General features: G+C 43.2%; 5 protein-coding genes across 5 annotated transcripts; 3 read left to right on the top strand and 2 right to left on the bottom strand.

Moving 5' to 3' along the window:
- Positions 1 to 2733: 2733 nt before the first annotated feature.
- On the top strand, positions 2734 to 3517 carry LOC133279006 (histone H1.11L-like). The gene has a single exon (XM_061472345.1). It carries the CDS (start codon positions 2734 to 2736, stop codon positions 3418 to 3420), a length of 687 nt encoding a protein of 228 aa, XP_061328329.1. The 3' UTR covers positions 3421 to 3517.
- A 9442-nt stretch (positions 3518 to 12959) lies between these two features.
- LOC133279021 (histone H4-like) lies at positions 12960 to 13403 on the top strand. Its single transcript, XM_061472362.1, has one exon. The coding sequence runs from the start codon at positions 12979 to 12981 to the stop codon at positions 13288 to 13290; it is 312 nt and encodes a 103-aa protein (XP_061328346.1). The 5' UTR covers positions 12960 to 12978; the 3' UTR covers positions 13291 to 13403.
- Positions 13404 to 14741: 1338 nt separating this feature from the next.
- On the top strand, positions 14742 to 15237 carry LOC133279008 (histone H3). Its single transcript, XM_061472347.1, has one exon. The coding sequence runs from the start codon at positions 14754 to 14756 to the stop codon at positions 15162 to 15164; it is 411 nt and encodes a 136-aa protein (XP_061328331.1). The 5' UTR covers positions 14742 to 14753; the 3' UTR covers positions 15165 to 15237.
- Positions 15238 to 18458: 3221 nt separating this feature from the next.
- Positions 18459 to 18939, bottom strand: LOC133279009 (histone H3). Its single transcript, XM_061472348.1, has one exon. The coding sequence runs from the start codon at positions 18931 to 18933 to the stop codon at positions 18523 to 18525; it is 411 nt and encodes a 136-aa protein (XP_061328332.1). The 5' UTR covers positions 18934 to 18939; the 3' UTR covers positions 18459 to 18522.
- A 1612-nt stretch (positions 18940 to 20551) lies between these two features.
- Positions 20552 to 20939, bottom strand: LOC133279022 (histone H4). The gene has a single exon (XM_061472363.1). It carries the CDS (start codon positions 20934 to 20936, stop codon positions 20625 to 20627), a length of 312 nt encoding a protein of 103 aa, XP_061328347.1. The 5' UTR covers positions 20937 to 20939; the 3' UTR covers positions 20552 to 20624.
- Positions 20940 to 23277: the final 2338 nt, after the last annotated feature.

Here is a 23277-nt window from a genome sequence, read left to right as displayed (position 1 = left end):
TACAGTGACTGAAAAAAAATAATAATTTTAGTCTGCAGTGGCTGAGAAATTAAAAACCATGAACTGAATTACCATCAAAATACATGGATAGTTCTAGGATATTATGCTTGAACATCCAAAAGCAAAGTGAAACTGAGTAAAAGAGCCAGAGGGAGGCAAATGATCTGCAAGTTGTTTCTTCACTTATGTCTGCCATTCCTGACTTCTATTTTCTGAAGATCTTTGATTTGACCTACACTGCAGACAAGATTATAAAGTTTGTTCTGTTGTTTTGTTGTTTTTTTCTCCTCATGAGAACCCACAGCCTTCTGCTACCAGTCTGTCTTATTTTTGCTCACAAGTGTCTGTCATAGCAGACAGAGATAATCTTCAATGTACAGAAATATGTCTTACATGAAGCAATGACGGTCTTGAGAGAATAAAATCTCTAAACACTTTCCAGTTTTCCAAGTAAGCCATGAAACAATTGTGACAATAAAAGCAGAAAATATTCTCTTTCTATTTGCAGGAATCTGAGAGTCCATTTCTGCTAAAATGAAATGAAATGATAAAGAAATACAAATATTACTAGGAATCTTTCCAAGACTGGTAAGTATGACAATATTCCTTGTTGTATGATGTTGCCTTCGCAAGGCGTGGCGACCTGGTTCAGGAACGGCACGGTGACCAACCCCAGGCCACTCGGGCCATCAGCTCACAGACACCAGTGTGGTGGACGGCAAATGGCGTTTATTACTTCGCAACACAGCGTCATATACTCTGGGTTTACAGCGTCACATCCGTCTGCTTACATCACAAGCTACATACTATTGGCTATTAAACGGGGGGGGCTCTATCTTTCCATACAACGCGATATCTTCCGGCCGCCAGGCCCTAACTACCTACAGTATGAATCCAGAGAAATGACAGAAACCTGACACTAAATGTGAATAGCTTGAAACATACAAACCACTTATTTATAGCAATAAGTATACGAGAGAGTTACAAAATGTTAGCTCCACTGCTGCTGTGAGGACTTGAAATTTCAGTTCTTTCGTACCATGAGGGTTCATTACTAGTAACTTAGAAAAAATATTTTCATCAGAATATCAGCAGTTCTGATAAAGTGTCAGGTCACGTCTATTAAGACCTTAATTGTCCCCATTATAGGAAATAACCATCAGATAAAATGAGCATTAAAGTTAGTTAATTTGTTAATTAGTTAGTTAACCTTCAGTTTAGAGGCTGAAATGCATTAGCTGGAAGAACTCACTAAGCTGTATTTCTTCCCACATTTTACTTCCAAGCAGAGAAGAAAAGGAAGGAGAAAAAAAAAAAAAGGGGGGGGGAAAAAGTATGCAAGCCACATGGAGATTCAAATCAGCCTATTTGTATATTTTCACAGTCTTAGATAGCAGGAATTCCATGCTATGCCATAAATTGTCATTTCATTAGCATGTCATTTTCTTTTAGTCCTGAATAGATCTGCTCACCTATTTTTAGGACCTGATCATAGCCTGGTATCTAGACTGTGAAACACAACATTATTTCAGGCAGACCCTGAATAGTTTCATATTAAAAAGAAATCAATATGTCATTGAAAGTGAAGTAAGAAAGTGAGAACTTATCCATTGGTGGTAATATGGAGCTGCCAATAACCTGGAGAAAGAGCCCTCTTGAAACAGTGCAACTTTGTATTTTACTTTGGAAAGGAGTAAAGTGGTGAATCTCCAGATGCTGTTATCAAAATAATATCCTTCCAGCATCAACATTTATTCTTTGGAACAGAGATCAGTTTTGCATAGTGAAGTGTCCTGATTACAGATCATACTCAAAGGATCGAATTGTCAGCATTAACTCCATGGCCTGTTCAAATATCAGATTCTATTTCCGGATCAATTTTAAGAAATCACAATGCAATGAGAAGTGCTTTTTATACACTTCAAGATTAAACCCAAATATATCGTCATTGCAACTATATGACTTCTAATTTAACAAACGAAAGAGGCTTTGTTAAGGTTGTATGGAAAGAGTGATGCTAGAACATCAGCCTTCAGAGGGGCACGTTGGGTTTTGTGCCACTGAAATACAGAAGCAGAGGTAAAGTAACACCGGCTTCAGACACTCTGCTAAAGCACAAACGCGTCCCCAAAAGGCATTAACCAAGGCACCGTGGTTACAGAAAGGGCTTTGAGAGGGGTGATGGGATTCGGAGGGATGCGACTCGGCAGAGTAAAGCAGTTCTGCATGTCCGGGACCACGGGGTGAAACTGTGTTACTTCCTCAGCTTTAATATCAATTTACTCTGAGACCAGCCCTTCAAACCATTCTGGTATTCGCCCTTATCTGGAGAAGACCTTCTAAAGCACAAGATTTCACTTCTGCTGTGCCCATTTAGTCTATGGTATAATTTTAATTTAAAAGATAATCCGAAAGTTTCTCCCTCCGGAGGTCTCAGCGGCTCCACGCCTCGGAGTTTCAGGGCTCGTTTTTCCCTCATTTCTGCTCCTTCCAAAGGGAAACTGTATTAGATCGTAGGACAGACTCTCCCCTTCCCGTCCGGAAAGAAATGGGGTGCCTCGGCACTAAATTTCGTGAGGAAAAAGCCCCTTTTTGACAGGGAAGAAACACAACTGGCTCGGCGGCGGGCGGCAGGGCAGTTCAAACCCCACCAATCAGCGCGCGGGAGTCACTATAAAAAGGGGTGGCGACGCCGGCATCGCTATTGTTCCCCCTGAATTTGCCGAAGTAACCATGTCTGAGGTCGCCCCTGTTGCCGCGCCCGATGCGGCCCCTGCTGTCGCTCCGGCCCCGGCCAAGGCTACGGCTGCCAAGAAGCCGAAGAAGGCGGCGGGCGGCTCCAAAGCCCGGAAGCCCGCGGGCCCCAGCGTCACCGAGCTGATCACTAAGGCTGTGTCCGCCTCCAAGGAGCGCAAGGGGCTCTCCCTCGCCGCGCTCAAGAAGGCGCTGGCCGCCGGAGGCTACGATGTAGAGAAGAGCAACAGCCGCATCAAGCTGGGGCTGAAGAGCCTCGTCAACAAAGGTACTCTGGTGCAGACCAAGGGCACCGGTGCCTCCGGCTCTTTCCGCCTTAGCAAGAAGCCGGGAGAGGTGAAAGAAAAAGCCCCCAAGAAGCGAGCGACGGCAGCCAAACCGAGAAAATCAGCAGTCAAGAAGCCTGCCAGCGCTGCCAAGAAGCCCAAGAAAGCGGTGACAGCGAAGAAGAGCCCCAAGAAAGCTAAGAAGCAGGCGGCCGCTGCTGCAGTCAAGAAGGCAGCCAAGAGCTCCAAAAAGGTGACTAAGGCTGCCAAGCCCAAGAAGGCGGCGACAGCAGCGAAGAGTCCAGCCAAGGTGAAGGCGGTGAAGCCCAAAGCAGCTAAGCCCAAGGCAGCCAAGCCAAAAGCGGCTAAGGCGAAAAGGGCGGCGCCCAAGAAGAAGTAAATGATCCTGAAAAAAAATCTCATCTGCTTTGCAGATAAACCCAACGGCTCTTTTAAGAGCCACCCAAGCTTTCTTAAAAAGGGCTGAAACACCTTTCTTTTGTCACTATTGGTACTAATTTCCGGTTTTTTTTTGGCACTGCTTTTGTTTTGTCGGTCTGAAAACGGCACTAACTTACACAGATGCTGGCGGAGCCTCCCGCGGTACAGTCCGTTTTAACCCATAAAAACCCCCTGCGAGCCCAAAAAGTCCCCGTGAAGACTAGGCAGCGCTCACGCTCTCCCGGCTTCTGAGGTGGGGGGAGATTGCTGCGACTCCCCGTAGTTTATCCGATCAGCCGGAGAACGAAGAACCGCGCTCGGAAGCGCAGCCTTCCTGCCCCCTTCCCCCCGCCTCCCCGCAGCTCTGCCGGTTTCGAAAAGCCCGCGCTGCTCAGGGATTGGCCGCGATCTTCCGCGTTTTCTGCTGCGCTGCAGTTCTCGGGTTAAACAGAAGCCACACTTTTTTTTTTTTTTTGTTTGCTCTTCAGTAGGCGGAAGAGGCTTATGAACTTCCTGGGTACGTGGTCCCCCGCAGCCCTCCGTCCTCCCTCCCGTTTTTACCATGGGCGGAAGCCCTCAGCCCAGTTGTGTGCTTTGCGATCTCGTCCTATCCCTAGAATTCGAATGATGATCTGAGGCTGAGAGGCACGGCTTTTTGTAGCCGCCTTCTGAGCATTCCCTGGTGCTGTCCGCCAGTCTTCGACTCCGGTGCTGAACACCTTGCGCCTCGGAGCTGCCGGGTTCAGTCCTCAGCCGGGTCTGGGACCTCGTCCGAAGCAGCGCTGGGCGCGATAGGAATCCGCAGTGGTCGGAGCCTGCTGTACGTGTCTCCCAACCCTGCAGCTACTTCTTTTTCCCAATGAACTCTCCTTCCGTGGAGACGGGGAAGAAATGTGGGGGGAGAAGCTATTTCCTTGCTTTAATCATGGTGCTGGTACTACTACTTCCCCAACAAGCAGAAGAACTGGGCATTTAATGGAATTACTCTCTCAAGTTTCGATAAAGTTGGTTGTTACAACTTTAGTTAAACAGTCCCTAGCTGTTAAACTCGTATATCTGAAGGGATTACCTGGAAACAGGGTCCCTGCAACTTGGAGAAGAAACGGTAGGATTGGATTACACCATTATTCTTACTTTCACAGAGACTGTCCATGCCCTAAACCCCTGACTTAAAAGGGAAATACAAAGCAGAGGCTCTATTTTCAAACACTGTTCCTGAAACGCTGTTTCTACTCTTCCTCTGCATTGCATCTTAGGATGACTCTGACTTAAATCTTTGTTTGGGTTCATATCCTCTTCCTCTGTATAAGATACAGACCAGCATACACGTCCCACTGGGTTTTATTTATTTTTTTTTTAAATTATCAGACCATATCCCTTCACCCTGACAGCCCTTATTTTTGAGCTCACATACCCATGCCTTGTTTGTTATGGAAGTGTGCCTACTAGATTCACATAGTTACCACAAGCAGAGGGTGCTGGGGGTCACACCCACTAATTCTTACCAAACTAAGTGTACTGACCTGAGCAGAGTGGGTCAACTGTGATTTTCCAGCCTACTAGAACTAGTAGGATATCGGGATATATTAGCTATTTAACTTAAATAAATAAGTTCTAAATAGTTAAGTCAGAATTAGCTGTCGTGAACTGTCCAGCCCATACTTAGGGACACTACAGGAATCAGCAAAGGCAGTGACCTTGGACAGCAGCTCTAAGACAGTGCATGGTTGCAATTCCAGCAATAGACAAAAGTGAATGGCCAAATTTAATGGACCCCAAAACAGTGTATGAAAAAGACTATTCAGCAGAGGGAAAGTGGAAGAAATGTGAAGCAAACTAAGATGATGATGGAGTATGGACAATTGGAGTGAAACTAATACTACAAAAGAGATATATAATTACTGTGGCTTGATGGTTCCATGAAATGACTCGTGGGGGAGGAGAGGCAATAGTTAATCAGGTACAGAAAGCATGGGAAGCATCAGAAAATTATGCTGCTGCAAAAAGAATCACCAGTGACTGCCTGACTTGTCAAGAGTTTTTGAGTACCAGGCCAAGTTTAGTTAGGGGGGCAACCATGTGCCGACTCTTCTCTTCAGCAACTGCAAGTACACTGCACAGATATGCCCTCTGCTAATGCGTACAATCATGTGCTCGTAAGAGTAGATCAACTGTCAGACCGGGTGGAAGCCTTCCCAACAAGAAAAGCTGACATAGGAAGAATAGTAAAAACTTGATTGAAAGAAAGTATACCTAGATATAGGGTTCCAAAATCAGTTCAGATGGATATAGGTGCTCATTTTACAGCAAATTCAATCAACCAACTATACATATTACTAAGAATAGAAAGTAAGTTACATACATCATATCATCCACAGTCTTCAGAACAAGTGGAAAGAATGAACAGAACAATAAAAGAAAAGATAGCGAATGTATGTTGACACACTAAGTTAAAATGGCCACAATTACTAAATTTAGTTCTACAGGATGTTCAAAATGCTCCATGACAACCTGTAGGACCAAGAACAGCAGAGCTTCTCTTTGGGAAGCACTTTGCTATATCAGGGTCAGACCAGCCTTTGGATGGAGATGAATGGTTGACCCAACACAATTTATATATGCAGAAAGTGTTTCAAGATAAAAAGAGATAAACCAAATGGTGCCAGCCCATACTACCTGAAATATAAGTGCATGATATGCAGTCAGGAGACAAAGTCTTAATTAAAGTGTTTTCCTGAAAATCAAAATTGGAACTCAAATGGGAGGTGCCATATACTGTCTTGCTGTGTTCCTGTTTTGCTGTTCAAGGATTAGGAAAAGAAAACTGGGTACAATTGATTTCACATCAAAAAAGTTGTGGATAGCCAAACCAGTTGCTCAATAACAGATTCCTGAAAAACAACAAAGAATGAAGGGGGATATTTCACTCCTTCTGAAGCTGTCTACTCTAGCAAACCATACATCACGGCTAAGTATAAAATTAAAAAGAATGGGTGTCAAGTCCAGTCATTTTGTGCCTCTTACCAATAGTTACCCATGTATGTACTAAGAATGATCTCACAATTTGAAAGATTTCAAAGTTTGTTCAGCATATTAGCAGAAATACTTAATAAAAGCAAAGGGAGGATTGTTGAGAGATACTAGTTATTTAGCTTAAATAAGTAAATTTTAGATATTTTGAGACACTTAGATTTATAATATTGTATGGTTTATTTTGCTGTTTGTTTAGCTTTACTTGCTTAGCATCAGCAGATTAATTTGCTGAAGCCTTACGCTGTAAGCTGTGGACTTTCACCTCAATATGCTTTTTGCTGGAATAAAGTTAGTTTTCTCAGTAATTTTCCTAGAAGCTGGTACAAGGCTGTGTTTTCTCTTTAGTGGGAGAAGAATGTTTTTAACATAGTGATGTTTTAGTTGTTGCCAAGTAATGTTTATCTTAGGTCTGGGACTTTTTTAGTGTCCCATGCACTGCCAACAGGCTAGGGTGCAAGAAGCACAAACCAGAAGATAAGGAGGCTACTACTGTCAGCAGAAGCTGCCACTCATAAAAATAAGAACAGTTAATGGCCTGCCCCTGTGAAGGCAGGGAAAGAATCCAATAAGGTGTTAGAAGACCCCAGACAAAAAAAAATCATCATTGGGCTAAAAAAGCATGAGGAGTGTGTGCATAAATCATAATTACCAAAGGACTTTTCTGTTCAGGGTCCCTCTCCAGAGGCACCAAGCTCAAACTGTTCCTTTCGCTGTACCACATAATTGTTAAATTATTTTCTCCTGGAATCAGATGACTGAGACTGCTTTGGGAGACCTGGGGCTGAGCATGAAGGAGGAGGAAACACACCCTAGAGCAAGCATGCGTGTGAGCAAGGAGTCAAAAGGAGCACCCCTCTTCTTATTGGAGTCAACCATTGCAAAGGGGCTCCAGTCCCAGGAGTCTTGGGTGGTATGTGTGCAATCCCATAAACAGTGTGTGAATGTTCAAGCAGCAGCTTCTCCACTAACACACATGTACATTTTGGATGGGTATGGTCAAAGAGCTGGTTTGCTGCTATAGGAAACATAATATTCATACTAAATTTATTTCTTTACAGCTGAACCCCAAAAGGCAAAACCCAGTTACAGTAGCATAGGCAAAACTGTATCATACACATCCCTGTTTATTGAATGGGACCTCAGAATGGTAAATCACCCTCAAAAATTGTATATGACTTTTTACTGATAAACATCTTTCTATTATAGGGTAACAAATTTTTTTCAGTGGCATAAGTCACATGTTAAAATACCACAAACCCAAGTCATTTCTGCACATGTATTCCTTTATCAGTTTGTTCTGTGTCAGGGGCTCTGTTACTCCTGTGGGTTTTTTTGTGTATCTCTGTGTCTTTTTACTGTAGTTGTTGCCATGTGAGAATAAGAGTTTATTCTGCATGGCCTCAACGTGACTTCGAAAAAAAATAAAAAAGGTCTCTCTTAAAGTCTCACTTGTTAAAAACATCAAAGCTATATTTCAAGTGAAACTATTCCATTACTGCTATAAAAAAGCTTCTGCATTTGTTAAAGAAAATCAGAAGCTAGTCTGTGATAAAAGGCAGAATGATGCTAGTTCAAGTGAAGAGATGTTTAAAATAGGGATATGCAGTTGCACATCCTCAGTAGCAGTGAGCTCCCTAAGCTGAATAAAGCAGAGAAAAAGTCCTTCATAGTATCCTGGGATGAGTAAATAGAGAGATGTAAATACGTAGATTTCAAGACTAAGTTTACAGGACCTCAAAAGGAAGGAGCTGAGCAGGGAGACAGCTATAGTGTATACACAGGAAGGCGGGGACAACCTTCAAGTCAAACATGAATATCAAGTCAACTGTGAGTATCAAGTCAACTATGAATATCAAGTCAAATATGAATATCATGACTACTAGGCCTGTTCTCCGCTGCTTGCATGGCAGTACAGATTTGGTCCAGCTTGAGTTCAGGTACAGAATCACTTTTCACCTAGAAACCTTTAACTTAGCAAGGTTTTCCTGCCACAAATGTCTTTTTTACTACCTAGAAAATGTAAAAAAATAGTAAGAGAATTATTGTTCTTATCAAACAATGAAACAATAAAAATAAACAAAGCACAGGTTGGGACCTGCATCAAAGAAAAAAAAAAAAAAAGGTTCTGTTGTTCTTTCTTTTCATTAGCACCAGTGTGTGCTAGTAAACCAAGGGTGTATGTACTGGGTCTGCATAGTGCATAGTTATGATCAGTTGCATGTAACTGCCCTAGTAAAAATGCACATTACGGTTGCCACTGCAGTGCTTAGCCACTTCTTCCCTGCCTCTCTGTTTCGTGTGCTGTAGGTTTGCTGTCCTAATAACAGAACTTTGTGCCCATTCCCTGGTTAACTGTGTTTGGCCACTTGGCTCTTAACTCTTTAAATTATTTTTTTTTTTCTCTTCTGTCAGAGAGAACACTTTGCTATCAATAGCATTTCTCTCATATCAGGACCAGATCTGGTGAGTATGTGCATTCTTCAGGAAGGAGGTGACTTCTTTCATTAAACCAGGGTATATTTCTGACATATTTTCTCTTCTCCAGTGCCAAAGAAAAGCTGACTAAGTATTCCATATGAAAACTATCCCCAGAATCCTAGCTACCTGGGTAGGAAATGCATGTCACACAAGTGCAGTAAAGATATTTTTTTTCCTTTTTTTTTTTTCCTCAGAAAAGGAAGATTAAAGACAATGTGTGTCTCTCCCCACAGATAAATATGACAGGAGAACTAGTGACAACTGATATGGAAAAGGTTGAGGTACTCAACTTATGGGATTGTTTAGGTTTTTTATTTTTTATTTTTTTCCTCAGTTTTCATTGGTAATCACCATTCCCACATCTCTCAAGTCTCTGAACCTCAAGGCAGGGGTTGTGGATACAAACTCGCTTCCATTGTAAAAGATCAGATTTGAGACCATTTGAAGAATATGAACATGCACACAATTCTATAGGGCCTAATGAGATGAATACCAGGGTCCTGAGGGAATTGGCAGATGCAGTTGCTAAGCCATTCTTCATCATATTTGAAAAGTCATTGAATTCAGGTGAAGTTCCCAGAAACTGGATAAAAGGAAATATCACAGACATTTTTATAAGGATAATAAAGACCCTGTGACCTGCAGACCAGACAGTCTCACCTGAGGGCCTAGTAAGATCATTGAACAGATACTCCCAGAAGCTAGGTCAAAACATATGGAAGATAGGGAGGTCATTAGAGACAGCAAACATGGCTTCACTATGAGGTATCATAGAGATATGTTCTAACCTCCAAACTGAAGAAGTATGTATTTGATGGATAAATTGTTAAATGGGTGAGGAACTGGCTGAATAGCTGTACCCAAAAAGTTACAGCCAATGGCTCAGTGTCCAAACAAAAGCCAGTAATAAGTGAAAGAAACCAGTAATGAGTCATGTCCCTCAGGGGTCCATACTGGGACAGGTACTGTATCAGTGCTATAGGTAGTGGGCTTGAGTACATGCTCAACAACTCTGCATATGACACCAAGCTGAGTAGTGCAGTTGATTCGCTAGAGGGAAGAATGTTGACAGCCTTAAGGAGTGGGCCCTTATGAACTCCATGAAGGGCCAGTAAGTCAAGGGAGGTAAAACTCTTCTTCACTCTCATGAGACCCCACCTTGAGTACTGCATCAAGCTCTGGAGGCCCCAGTACAAGATATGGATCTGTTGGAGCAGGTCCAGAGGAGGGCCACAAAAATGGTCAGAGGGCTCGAACACCTTTCCTATGAAGACAGATTGAGAGAGTTGGGATTTTTCAGACTGAAGAAGCAAAGGCTACAGACACCTTATTGTGGTCTTTCAGAGCCTATAAGACTTCAACACGATCTGTACTGACAGGACAAAGGACAATAGTTTTAAACTGAAAGAGGGTAGATTTGGATTGAACACACAGAAGAAATTTTTGATGATGAGTGTGGTGGGACACACTGGAACAGGCTGCCCAGGGAAGCTGTGGATGCCTTGTCCATGGAAATGTTCAAAATTAGGTTGGATGAGGCTTTCACTTGATCTAGTGAAAGATGTCCCTACTCACAGTTAGTCTACACAATCTTTGAACATCCCTGTCAGTGCAAATGACTCTATGAAATTCAGCAACTTTCCAGACATTGAGTTTCCATATCAAGGCACAGTTTAATTTTAAAAGACAGATCTAGTAGACCAGATGAAATTTGGTGTATAATTTGGAATCAGCTAGGAGGGAAGAAGACAGGGAAATAGGCTCCAACCTTGCTTCATTTTATTAGATGAATTTCTGTCGGGAGTAGAAAAACAGTGTTACGAACAAGTATTTATCTTCTTAGTTTTTTTAAAAAAAGCCTTTCCAAATGGGTTCCAACATGAAGATGCATGGAGATAGGCAAAAAGAGACAGGGGAAATATATGTAGCCACTGATTCCTGGGCAGAAGTAGCTCAGTATGGAGCAGGGTTATAGTATGAAGCTGTAACTTTTTTTTTATCCCATGGAAAATAATAAATAAAGTTAAAAGCAGAAACAAAACCTCAGCATTCCAGAGTGGCACAACTTATCAGGGACTGAATGGGGAGGTGATTTGGGGAAGCTCAGGATTGGCCATTAACCTTATAGCAGGGATCTGCAAACTGTAATAACTTCCAGTGGGGCCTGTAATATGGTCAAATTATCAAGGATTGAACAGACTGAAGAACTGGATTTTCACAGCAGGGTGGGTTCATAGAGCCCTGCAGCAGGTGGTGCTAAACTACCCTGTTAGCAACATCCTGGTGAGGATACAGCTACTTTACTCTTGAAATCTCCTGTAAATAACAGAGGACCTGACTACAGAGTGCACAGCTTCTCACAGAAGCCTGGTCTTGCACAGCAGTACAGTTATGGTCCCTGAACTTCCCCCCCACGCCCCCGAAGGAGCAAAGTGGCCTTAGGAAAGGGAACACCATGAACTTAGCCTTCGCATCCCCACTGTACTCCAGAATTCTCGCCATAGCCCAATCTAGGATACTGTCAAGTTCCATGTGGAACAGGACATTTGTGCTGGTTTGAGCCTTTAGGACGTCTCCTTCAGTCCTGGTGCTTGTTTTGCCCCAGTGGATTTTCATTGGGCCTATGCTGAAAAGACTGTGCATGAGCAACATTCTAGGCCACATTATTTTCTCTTGCCAATAAAGGGCCACTGGAACAGTGATAGCTCTGCTAGCAGATGCAGTATGCATCTGTGACCTATGACAAGGTATTGATTGATTGTTGATTAATCTTATGTTGTATCTTTGTGGAAGGACACATAACATAAAGCAGCTCAGCTTCAAACGCCACCCCCCCCCCCCCCCAAAAAAAAAAAAGAAAAAAAAAAGAAAAAAAAAAAAAGAAAAAAAGAAGGAAACAAAAAAGCCACCACCAACGTCCATGAGGGGGCAGCAAAAGTATTGGAAACTTTTCACCCCGATCATTTCAGGTCGAAAGCCAGCTATCGAATGATTTTTTATTAAGTACTGTTTCTTGTTTTCAACAGTACTACCTCAAAAGACTTTTATCCCCCAAGAAGCAAACCCAGAGTCTAATACCTTCCCACCGAATGACAAAACCGCCTTTCTTTTTACATATTTAATTTTTTAGTGACTAAAAAAGCTACTCTGTGTCCACCACCACAAGAATGGAAAGTGCAGTAAAAGTATTACTCCAAAAGAACCAGTTTACCTTAAAAAGAATTAAAGTAGAGCACGTAACGGTTAAACTCCCCATTAGTGTACCTTAACACCTAAACTCTACTTGAGAAAAAATTCAGAAAGGGAGGGAAATGGAAGTGAGAACAAGATTTAGAAAGGATAGAATTTTGCAGAAAGACAATTGGACGGATTTTGCTGCAAGATGCTTCATTAAAAATAATTTTAAAAAAAGTTTAAAGTTTTAAAGTCACACACGAGAAATGATGCAACCAGGTGAAACTGCAATACATAACATACCCATTTTTAAAAAAAAAAAACAAAACCAAAACCAAACCAAATCCAACCTAAATCAACAACAAAAATATCTCAAACAAAAAGAAAAACAAACAAACAAAAAAAGACCCAAAACAAACAATCACAGTGAAAAATCAAAGAGTAATTTATTGAAATTATTATGATCACCAACAGTTTACAAAAAAACCACCAAAAACACAGACCAAAAAAACAACTATCCACACCAAAAAAACGCTCATGTAAACTATTAGACAGAGACCCAACGTCTTTGCTTTCTCTCTATCGAAAAAAACAAACGGGTGTACCGAAAAAGAGCAGAAACACAGAAGTACTTCTACAGCAAGAAGGGGAGCTCACGGGAAGCCCGCCTTTTTCGGCCAGTACGGTGCGCGATGGGGAGAGGGGGGAAATCTTGGGAGCTCCAGGCTCCGCTCCTCCTCACCGCAGTTTTCAACCAGGTCGGATCTCAGCACAGGCGGCAGGCGGCTCTCACAACTGCTTCCTCTATCTGGTAGCAGGGTCTGCGGTGAGTATGTCTGGCAGAGGCAAAGGCGGGAAGGGGCTCGGCAAGGGTGGTGCTAAGCGCCACCGGAAAGTGCTGCGTGACAACATCCAGGGCATCACTAAGCCGGCCATCCGGCGCCTGGCTCGGCGTGGCGGTGTGAAGCGCATTTCGGGGTTCATCTACGAGGAGACGCGCGGCGTACTGAAAGTCTTTCTGGAGAACGTGATCCGTGACGCTGTCACCTACACGGAGCACGCCAAGAGGAAGACGGTGACCGCGATGAACGTGGTGTATGCTTTGAAGCGCCAGGGTCGCACCCTCTATGGCTTTGGCGGTTAAAGCCTTCCGTTTCCAGAACATTTTACGAACCGAGTTCAAAAGCTCTTTTAAGAGCCCCCCATGTTTTCGTGAGAAGGATTGTGACACTGTTTTCCGTGAAGAGATAATCAGAAGCATTTGGTAGGTTTGGTATGGCTTTGTCATCTAATTTTGCTGTTCCTGGCAAAGTTGTCTTGGTTGTGTGAGGAGGTTTATTTGCTTTACTGTTACATTCCATTATGGATGTTATACCCCAAGAATAATCACTTCTAAGTGCCTTTTGTAATCAAAGCTCAATATGCTTGAATATTGAATTAGTTGGAATATTGCTCAGTGTGTTGTACTTTAAAATTTTCTTTTAATTGAAAGTAGATAATCACTGCAAGGAAGAAGGGGAAAACAATTTATCACCTGGGGAATAAACATGAAAGTTGCTCCAAGATGAACCTTTACTTTCTGATGATTCAAATAAATGATTTTTTATTATAACCTGTCTTTAGTTTCTTGTCACTGATTTCTTTAAAGCTATTTCAGGAGTAAACCGAAATTTTCAAAATTATTTGGGGGTGGGGGGTGAACCTTGAACAAAAATTATGTCCTCGACAATGCATTTCAATAAAATAAGTAAAAAGTCCCGTGCAGGAGCTTTTATCATTCTCATGACCCAAAAAATGCTCTCATCCAGTTTGTGTTACTAAAGTATTAGTGTTCTATTTCCTTCATCGCTGGTGGAAAAGCAAACAAACAAAAGCTGAAGAAAACCAGATTTTATGTTCATATATAATCCGCTGCTGTCATTGACCAAATGTTTGTGATCCACAAAAAATTATGATCAATAAATATTCATGGTCACTTCCGGTTTTCTTGCAGCCTTAAAGAGTAGAGGCAAATTAAATAATACCCTAAGTCTGTATTCCCTTGTAAAGGCCTCAATTTCCCAAATAAGTTTTCTAAGTGTTGTCAAAATCACAATTTTACCTAAGATATCTCCTGCCGAATTTCCTTGAGAAAATACACCAACAAAAAAAGTAGCTTAAAAGTTGCATCTCGATTGTTACAGGCCATTACACACTTGCTACAGCCCTGCATTACAAAAAAAAAAAAAGCACTATTATGGGCAAATCCTGAATTTGAGCGTCGATATGGATTTTAACCTACCCGGAACCTGGCGGAGAGAGAAAGCCCGAAAAGCAGAAGGCATGAGACCTCTGTGCCTGCAGTACCTGCCCCCCGAAAGCTTTGGACTCCCACCGAGGGAGTCTGGACTCTGAGTGGAATCGTGCTGAGGGTGCAGCTGAATGGCTGTGCGGGTAGCACTGAACTAACTCGGCTTCCTTGGGCCCAGGCTAGGATTACACAGTAGCCAATGAAATCGAGCTTCCAGGCGTCCAATCAAAGACGGGATAGGTCTATAAATGTCGGCATTGGGGGGCTGTTTTCTTCATTTGTGCTTGTTCTACAGGGGAGGTCGGAGAGAAGGTGTTATGGCTCGTACGAAGCAGACTGCGCGCAAATCAACCGGCGGGAAGGCGCCCCGCAAGCAGCTGGCTACCAAGGCGGCCCGTAAGAGCGCGCCCGCCACGGGCGGCGTGAAGAAGCCGCACCGGTACCGTCCCGGCACGGTGGCGCTGCGCGAGATCCGGCGCTACCAGAAGTCGACGGAGCTGCTGATCCGCAAGCTGCCCTTCCAGCGCCTGGTGCGCGAGATCGCGCAGGACTTCAAGACCGACCTGCGCTTCCAGAGCTCGGCCGTGATGGCGCTGCAGGAGGCGAGCGAGGCCTACCTGGTGGGGCTTTTCGAGGACACCAACCTGTGTGCCATCCACGCCAAGCGCGTCACTATCATGCCCAAGGATATCCAGCTGGCGCGGCGTATCCGCGGCGAGCGCGCCTGAGCTTTCTGCCGCAGCCCCTCTGGCCTTCAGCTGACACCAAGCAGCTGATACTGACCCAAAGGCTCTTTTAAGAGCCACTCCAAAAACACTGAAAGAAGCTGTAGCACTGCTTTTTAAAAAAGGTGCTTTAGCGTAAGTCAACGTTTATCTGGTCTGTAATATTTTATGGCTTGTTTTTTCATTTTGGGCGGCCGGGGGGAGGATATTTTTGGGGTTTTTTTTTTGGTTGGGGTTTTCTTGTTTGGTTTTGGGGGGGAATTTTGATTTGGATGTTTTTTTTGTGTGTGGTTAGTTTGTTTCTTTTCCTTCTTTCTTATTTATTGCTTAAATGTTTGTCTATACAATCATCTTTTGTAAAGCCCACAAGATTGCAATGTCTTGGGGTGTTTTGCAAAAACTGAAGGGGAGTGACAGGCACTTTATGAAGACCAGTAGATATGGAGACACTGAAGCTGGAGTGGACAGGCTGAGGCCTATATTTGTTTAAGGATAGTGAGCAGAGAATATCTGGTTTCTGGCTGGGATGTTTATGTCCCTGACTGGACACAACAGCTCTAAGGGAGGTGCAAAGTAGGGACATGACTGAGGAAAAATAAGGTTATATGTTTCCTAGAGGAAGAGGGGGAGTGGTGGTGATTGGGAGGAAAATGTTTTTTGCAAGAGATTTATAAAATCTTGGAGTGAAAATTGTTTTTTCCAATAAGGCAATAAGGCACGTACATATTTGTTGTTAAACTTCCTCAGATAGTAGTGTCTAGATTTTATGCAGTCGGAAAACATGCAGAGTTCTTAGTTTCACTTTAGTGGAAGGTGTCTCTGGAATTGGATTATCTGCAAGGCCCTTTCCAACCTAAGCCGCTCTAAAATCCTGTATGTTCTTTTAGTGGAAACCAAAACCATTCTATGATTTCTGCAGTCAGATTTCTAGGATGCTTGCAGGATATATTTAGGTAGCTTACATTCTCCCTTATAAAGACCTACTTTTGCTCAGATTGTTACTATTGCATACATAGGAGTGACCAGTCTAACAAGAGCCTGAGCCTTAAAATCGATAGTTAAAAACTTGGGCCTCAGATTCATTAATGGAGAGTAGCTGTTGTTTCCCCTGTTATTTTGGGAAACACCTTACCAGCTTCTCCCCACCTGTGTTACCAAGTAAGGAGTGGAATAGCTGTGCAGTCTCCAGTTAAGAGAGGAGCTGGTCTTTTTAATTTTGTGTCTTTGAAATAGAATGTATATTGTTATGGTTGGGTCAGGGTTTCTTTAAGATTTCACATCAGGTTATTTGCATGTGAATTAAAAACTTTTCTGAGTTTGAAATGAAATAGAATGAAAGAAAGGTAAATGATACAGAAAGAAAATATTGGCTTTTTTAATTGAAGCTTTATACTACAGCATGATTGAGATTTCTTCTTCTCTTGAAAGGCAGCATGGTGTGAGAAGAGGCTTTTCATTTACAGCCAGGGGACTGAAGAAAACCTTCCAACAGGCCATACAACTTCTGTGTCTATTAAAAGTCAGATAAGAAAAGCATAATCTCAAACCTTGATTTTTCACTGTTTTAGTTGTCCAAGAACATGTTTAATGTTAACCAGAAAATAACAAAAAAAGGAGTTTTGTCTTTCTTTTAACCACCTTGTTAACACTGAGATCCTACCCCAGTCCTTCTTAGCTATTCTACTAGGCAGCACTGATAAAAGACCTGGGAAAAAAAGACAAGCTATTACCTAGTCATCATTTATGTTGAATCATTTTCTCATTCTCTTTTGAGAGCAGATTTGGAGTCTGGTAACAGTGAGGCCTCCTTACACAGCCTCTCTGCATTATAAGCAGATGTTTGGCTGCTCCAGTATGTTCTTTTTTTTCTTTTGTTATGTGGGAGTTCTGTGAACTCCCTCTTACTTTAGTTACAGTTGTAACAAGTCTGAAGTTTTAGCCGTTTGCCTTTGCTAAACTCAAGGTGGTGCCTAGAAACAAACTTAATTTCAGTTACTAATACACTGCCAATGTATAACAACAATTAGAACCAGGGTGGAGCCTACTGCAGTGTTAGAGACAAACAGTTAATTGTTAAATCATAATAATATAATTCCTTTCAAATCAGACCTATAAGCACAGTCTGTGATATTCTGCCAGGGGCAATTCTGCTTTCAACTTTATAAGATTGATACTCCTTACTCTGCAAGTGGTGATGCACAAAGAGATGAATAGAGAATTTTAGTTGGGAGCTACAACAGTCATCTAGTTGAACTAGATTTTTTTCATTTTATTTGTCACGTTGTTGGCACCACGTAAAATACAGCCATGTGGAGAAAGCCAGGTGATGCTGAGCAGAGAGGACTGCAATAGAAAAAAAGGTGAACAGATACTGAGAAGAATTAGAATTTGCGAGTGAAGAAAAATCATGTATATGTTCTTTTAGAACATATAGAATACATGTCTATATATTATAGAATCCTAGAACAGTTTGGGGTGGAAGAGACCTTAAAGTTCTTCCAGTTCCAGCCCCCTGCCATAGGCAGAGACACCTTCCACTGGATCAGATTCCTCCACGTCCTGTCCAACCTGGCCTTGAATGCTGCCAGGGATGGCGCAGCAGCAGCTTTTCTGGGCAACCTCTGCCAGTGTCTCACCACCGTCATAGTGAACATTTTTTTCCCCTAATATTTAAGCTAAATCTCTTCTCTTTCAATTTGAAGATATTGCTCCTTGTCCTGTGACTACATGTCCTTGTAAGAAGTCCCTCTCCAGCTTTCTTGTTCGCCCCTTTACATACTAGAAGCTGCTCTAAGGTCTCCCCAGAGCTTTCTTTTATCCAGCCTTAACAATGCCAACTCTCTCGGCCTGTCTTCGTAGTGCTGAAGGCCCCACAGCTGAATGCAGTACTACAAATTTGATCTAGCAAGAATGGAGTAGAGGGGAAAATATATGTAATTTATGAATATATGCGTTTATACCTACATCTTATAGCATAAAGATTATGATCATTTCTTGCATCTATCTTGGATTACTTCCTGTGTATTTTTTTTCTGAAACACCCTATGAAGCTTCCTGCAGACTTCTCCTGATGCTCAAATACCTAAATTACAGTAATCAGCTGACCACGGAGAAGTGGGGGAATACGAACTGAATAGACTAAAAACCCCACCGCACAAAAAAAAAAAACAGCCCACCGCACAAAACACAACCCAAAGAACCACGCCCCCCCCCCCCCGCAACAAAATAACTTTAGAGTGATAAAGTGCACCCAAGACATTAATTAAGGCCATGTCACAGCTCTTCTGTGTCATGTGGTGGTGGCTCTTAAAAGAGCCTTTAGGGTGTGAGAAAGGGTCACGATAACAAGAGAATCTGAAACTCAGGCGCGCTCGCCGCGGATGCGCCGCGCCAGCTGGATATCCTTGGGCATGATAGTGACGCGCTTGGCGTGGATGGCACACAGGTTGGTGTCCTCGAAGAGCCCCACCAGGTAAGCCTCACTCGCCTCCTGCAGCGCCATCACGGCCGAGCTCTGGAAGCGCAGGTCGGTCTTGAAGTCCTGCGCGATCTCGCGCACCAGGCGCTGGAAGGGCAGCTTGCGGATCAGCAGCTCCGTCGACTTCTGGTAGCGCCGGATCTCGCGCAGCGCCACCGTGCCGGGACGGTACCGGTGCGGCTTCTTCACGCCGCCCGTGGCGGGCGCGCTCTTACGGGCCGCCTTGGTAGCCAGCTGCTTGCGGGGCGCCTTCCCGCCGGTTGATTTGCGCGCAGTCTGCTTCGTCCGCGCCATAACACTAAGCCACTAAAAGAGCTTATCCACACCGCTAACGCCGAATGAAGCTACAGGGCTGCCGGGGCGTTATTTATAGCATGTTCCCTTCTCTGATTGGCTGGTCGGACAGGCAATGCACCGTTACTACTGGATCTTTTAAAATTCGAAAAGCCCGCCTGGAAAGCGCGCCTATTCTGCAACCTCCCCCCCCCCGGCTCTCGCCCTCCCCCCGCCTTTGACTTGTAGCTATTGTTCTCCCCCGTGTCTGTTTCTTATAGTATTTTTTTTCAATACTTGTCTCACAAATTAAACCATTTAGAGAAAATCTATCCAAACGTAAATGCTTAATCTTAAATTACGCTGCTTTGAGTGAACAGAAGATTAATCTTAATTTTCTCCTAAATGCACCAGAACTTAAGCTTTAAAAAAATAGTTGTTGTACAGGCTCTCCTCAATAGGGATCTTGACAGCAGTATTTTTTTGGCTTTTTTTTATGCTTCAGAAACACCCTTTCTTTCCAGGGTGTGTATGTATGTGTGGAGGCTGTTTTGTGGTTTGATTCTTTGTGGTTTCTCCCCTCGCCCCCCCCCCCCCCTTTTTTTTCTTTTTTAAAGTATTGTAATTTTAGTTTACACATAGTAAAAAGTACTACTTTAGCTCATATGGTAAATACTCTTGGACTGAGAGAAACTGCACCTGAAATGCACTAATGCAAGGAACAGTGCATTCCACAACTTCTGAATTTCTTTCAGCACATGAAGCATTTCCGGGCTGTTGCTCACTGGAATGCATGATTTCTAGTCCATCAGCTTTCTGGTTTCTCTGCTGCATATTCTTGCTGGTTTTCCCTACCTAGGAGCATTATTCTTGAGGACCGAGCAGAGACGGGCTTCTGGATCTAGGAGGGCTGGTGCTGACATGGGGCTTGGAGAACAGCCCAGGGTTGCATGGAGCAGCTTCCCGAATTTCAAACACACCAGTCATAGAAAGAATATAGTCACAGAATCATCATATCATATAGTTCCAATCCCTCTGCCACTGACAGAGACACCTGCCACAATAACAGACAACACCCTAAAAAAAAAAAAAAAAAAAAAAAAAAAGACAGAATTTATTATTTAAAATTTTATTAGGATAGGGCTCAGGGGGCAAAGCAGATGTGGCACCTCCGCTCTGGCATCCATACCTTTTCATGTACCAAGCACCATTACAGTTATTAGCTGTTTAAATACAGCAAGTATCTACCGCTGATGCTGTTTACTTAGCAAAAAAAAAAAGACCACACAGGACCGCGAGATACCCGCGAGGCAATGCGGACCTGCCTCTGCACTAGGCCAGCTCACCAGCTCGAAATGGGAGCGCAATTTTAGACTGTTTGCTGTTTTTACAAAAAAAAAAAAAAAAAAAAGCAAATTTCTTTCAAATAAGCTGCTACTACTAAAATCAATAATTCGCATATTTGCTAATTCTCTTAATTAAGAGCCCCAAAAGTAATGGCAAAACATTGTTAATTTTCAAGTGCTTACACTCAAGAGCTACTTGCATTAACAATTAACTAGTGAAAAATACATTAACAACAGAAAAAGCATAAGAACATTGCCTTTCAATTCATCATCTTTGAAGCAACACAGCTCTTTTCCAGTTTAAGTGGGTGGCTCTTAAAAGAGCCTTTGAATTCGGTTCGTAAAATGTTCTGGAAAGCGAAAGCTTTAACCGCCAAAGCCATAGAGGGTGCGACCCTGGCGCTTCAAAGCATACACCACGTCCATGGCGGTCACCGTCTTCCTCTTGGCGTGCTCCGTGTAGGTGACAGCGTCGCGGATCACATTCTCCAGAAAGACTTTCAGTACGCCGCGCGTCTCCTCGTAGATGAGCCCCGAAATGCGCTTCACACCGCCACGCCGTGCCAGGCGCCGGATGGCCGGCTTAGTGATGCCCTGGATGTTGTCACGCAGCACCTTTCGGTGGCGCTTAGCGCCACCCTTGCCGAGCCCCTTCCCGCCTTTGCCTCTGCCAGACATTCCCCCCACTTAAGAGCTGAAAACCACGCACAGGAGCTCCCCCCCGGCGCCGTTCTCTTATACTCTGAGATCCGACCTCGTTGGGGACTGTGGAGAGCAGGGGCGTGGCTCCCGTCTTTTTTTTTTGTCTATGTCACAGCTCGTGATTGGAGTATCGAATGCTGTTACTTGTTATTGCACTACCTCCCCCGGTACGAAAAATCCCAACGACGTGCATATCCGTAACTATTGGAAAGCTTTTCCCCCCTTCTTGGATTTGTATATACCAATTTCTCTACATACATGTGTATCTTGTTTTCTTGTATCGACTGAGGTTTTTTTTGAATTACTGCAGTTTCTGTTTATTTTCACGCTGTTTATTAACCTTTTTTTCTTTATTTGTATTCCAAGTTCTATAAACTTTTCTTCTGAAGTTTTAATGTTTTGATATCTCCTACTGGATTTAGGAAATATTCCACAGTATCTGTGCTGTCAGGTTTTCTAATATATTTAGTTTGTATTTTGCTTTCTACTTCTCATTTCTTCAATGAGAAGTTTGATACTCTTTTCCAACTTTTACACAAGCACTTTTGAGTCTCTAAGCACATATTAACCAGAAGGCGGAATAGAGTATTTTTTTAATATCATTACTTTTATATTAGGTTGTAACTTTTACTAATTTTGCTCATTTTGGAGTTATTGCTGTGGGTATTTTTGTTTATTTGATTTTACAAAATTTCCTGTATCATCACTACAGATTTAAATTACTGTTACCTTAATTACTAAGAAAATCAGCTTTCTTTTGTACCACAGATCAAGCTTTTTGGTCTTTATCTGGGTCTAAATCTATACTGGAAACATTAGATTCTGAATTAGTATTTAAGAAAGTAAGGAGCAATCTTTGTAAAAGATCATCACAAATGTCACAGAATAAGAACATCCTGAGCTGGAATAGCTACTAGACTAAGAGATAAAGAATAGTTTCATTTTATGGGGATGTGGGGGAGGAGATCTAAGTGTAACAACAGGAAAGGATTCTACAGGTGTATTGCTAACAAAAGACAGACTAGGGTTAATGTGGGCCCTCTTCAGAAGGAAATGACAGATCCCTGGATTTGGAGAAGGCTGAGTTTCTTTGCCTTGGTCTTCACTAGCAAGTTCTCTTACTATGCACTCAAGTCTTGGAAGGCAGATGCAGGGACTGTGAGAATGAAGACCTTAGACCCACTGTAGGGCAGAATCAGGTTCAAGATCATCTTAAGAACCTGAACGTGCATGAGACCATGGGACCCATCCATCTGCGGGTCCTGAAGGAGCTGACAAATGAAGCTGCTAAGCCACTGTCCATCATATTTGAAAAACTCATGGCAGTCAGGTGAAGTTCCCGACTACTGGAAAAAGGGAAATATAACCCTCATCATCCAGAGGGGAAAATGGAAGACCCAGGGAACTGCAGACCAGTAGGTCTCACCTCTGTGCCTGACAAAATCCTGGATCAGATTCTCCTGGAAGGCATGCTAAGGCACATGGAAAACAACAAGGTCGTTGGTGTCAGCCAGCATGGCTTCACTAAGTGGAAATCCTGCCCAACCAATTTAGTGACCTTCTATGATGGGACTGCAGAACTGATGGATAGGGGCAGAGCAGTTGATGTTGTCTACCCAGACTCGTGCAAAGCGTTCAACACTGTCCTACATGACATCCTCGTCTCTGAACTGGAGAGACATCAATTTGATAGATGGACCACTCGGTGGATAAAGAATTGGCTGGATGTCTGCATGCAAAGAGTTGTGGCCACTGGCTCAATGTCCAGTTGGAGACCGATAATGAGTGGTGTCCCTCAGTGGTCAGTTGTTGGGACTGATCCTGTTTAACGTCTTTGTCAGTGACGTGGACAGTGGGGTTGAGTGCACCTTCAGCAAGTTTGCCGATGACACCAAGCTGTCTGGCTCGGTGGATACACTGGAGGGAACAGGTGCCATCCAGAGGGACCTTGACACACTTGAGAGGTGGCCAATGCAAACCTCATGAAGTTCAACAATGTGCAAACACTGGGCATGAACAGTCCTGACTGTGCAAGGTCCTACACTTGGGTCAGGGCAATCCCAAGGAAACCTACAGGTTGGGCAGAGAAGGACTTGTGAGTGTTGGTGAATGAGAAACTGAACATGAGCCAGCTTCAGTGTATGCTCGCAGCCCAGAAACCACCCATGTGCTGGGCTGCATCAAAGGGAGTGTGACCAGCAGGTCAGAGGAGGTGATCCTGCCCCTCTACTCTGCTCTTGTGAGACCCCACTTGGAGTACTGTGTGCAGTCCTCGTGTCTTCAGCATAAGAAGGACATGGAACTGTTGGAGCAAGTC

Source organism: Pezoporus flaviventris, unplaced genomic scaffold (assembly GCF_033815535.1).
Source record: "Pezoporus flaviventris isolate CSIRO_AGI_PZ_B2104156 unplaced genomic scaffold, CSIRO_AGI_Pfla_v1 ptg000070l, whole genome shotgun sequence".
NCBI lineage: Eukaryota > Metazoa > Chordata > Aves > Psittaciformes > Psittacidae > Pezoporus > Pezoporus flaviventris.
Note: the sequence above shows the minus strand (reverse complement) of the source record. Positions and strands in the feature narration are given on the sequence as shown.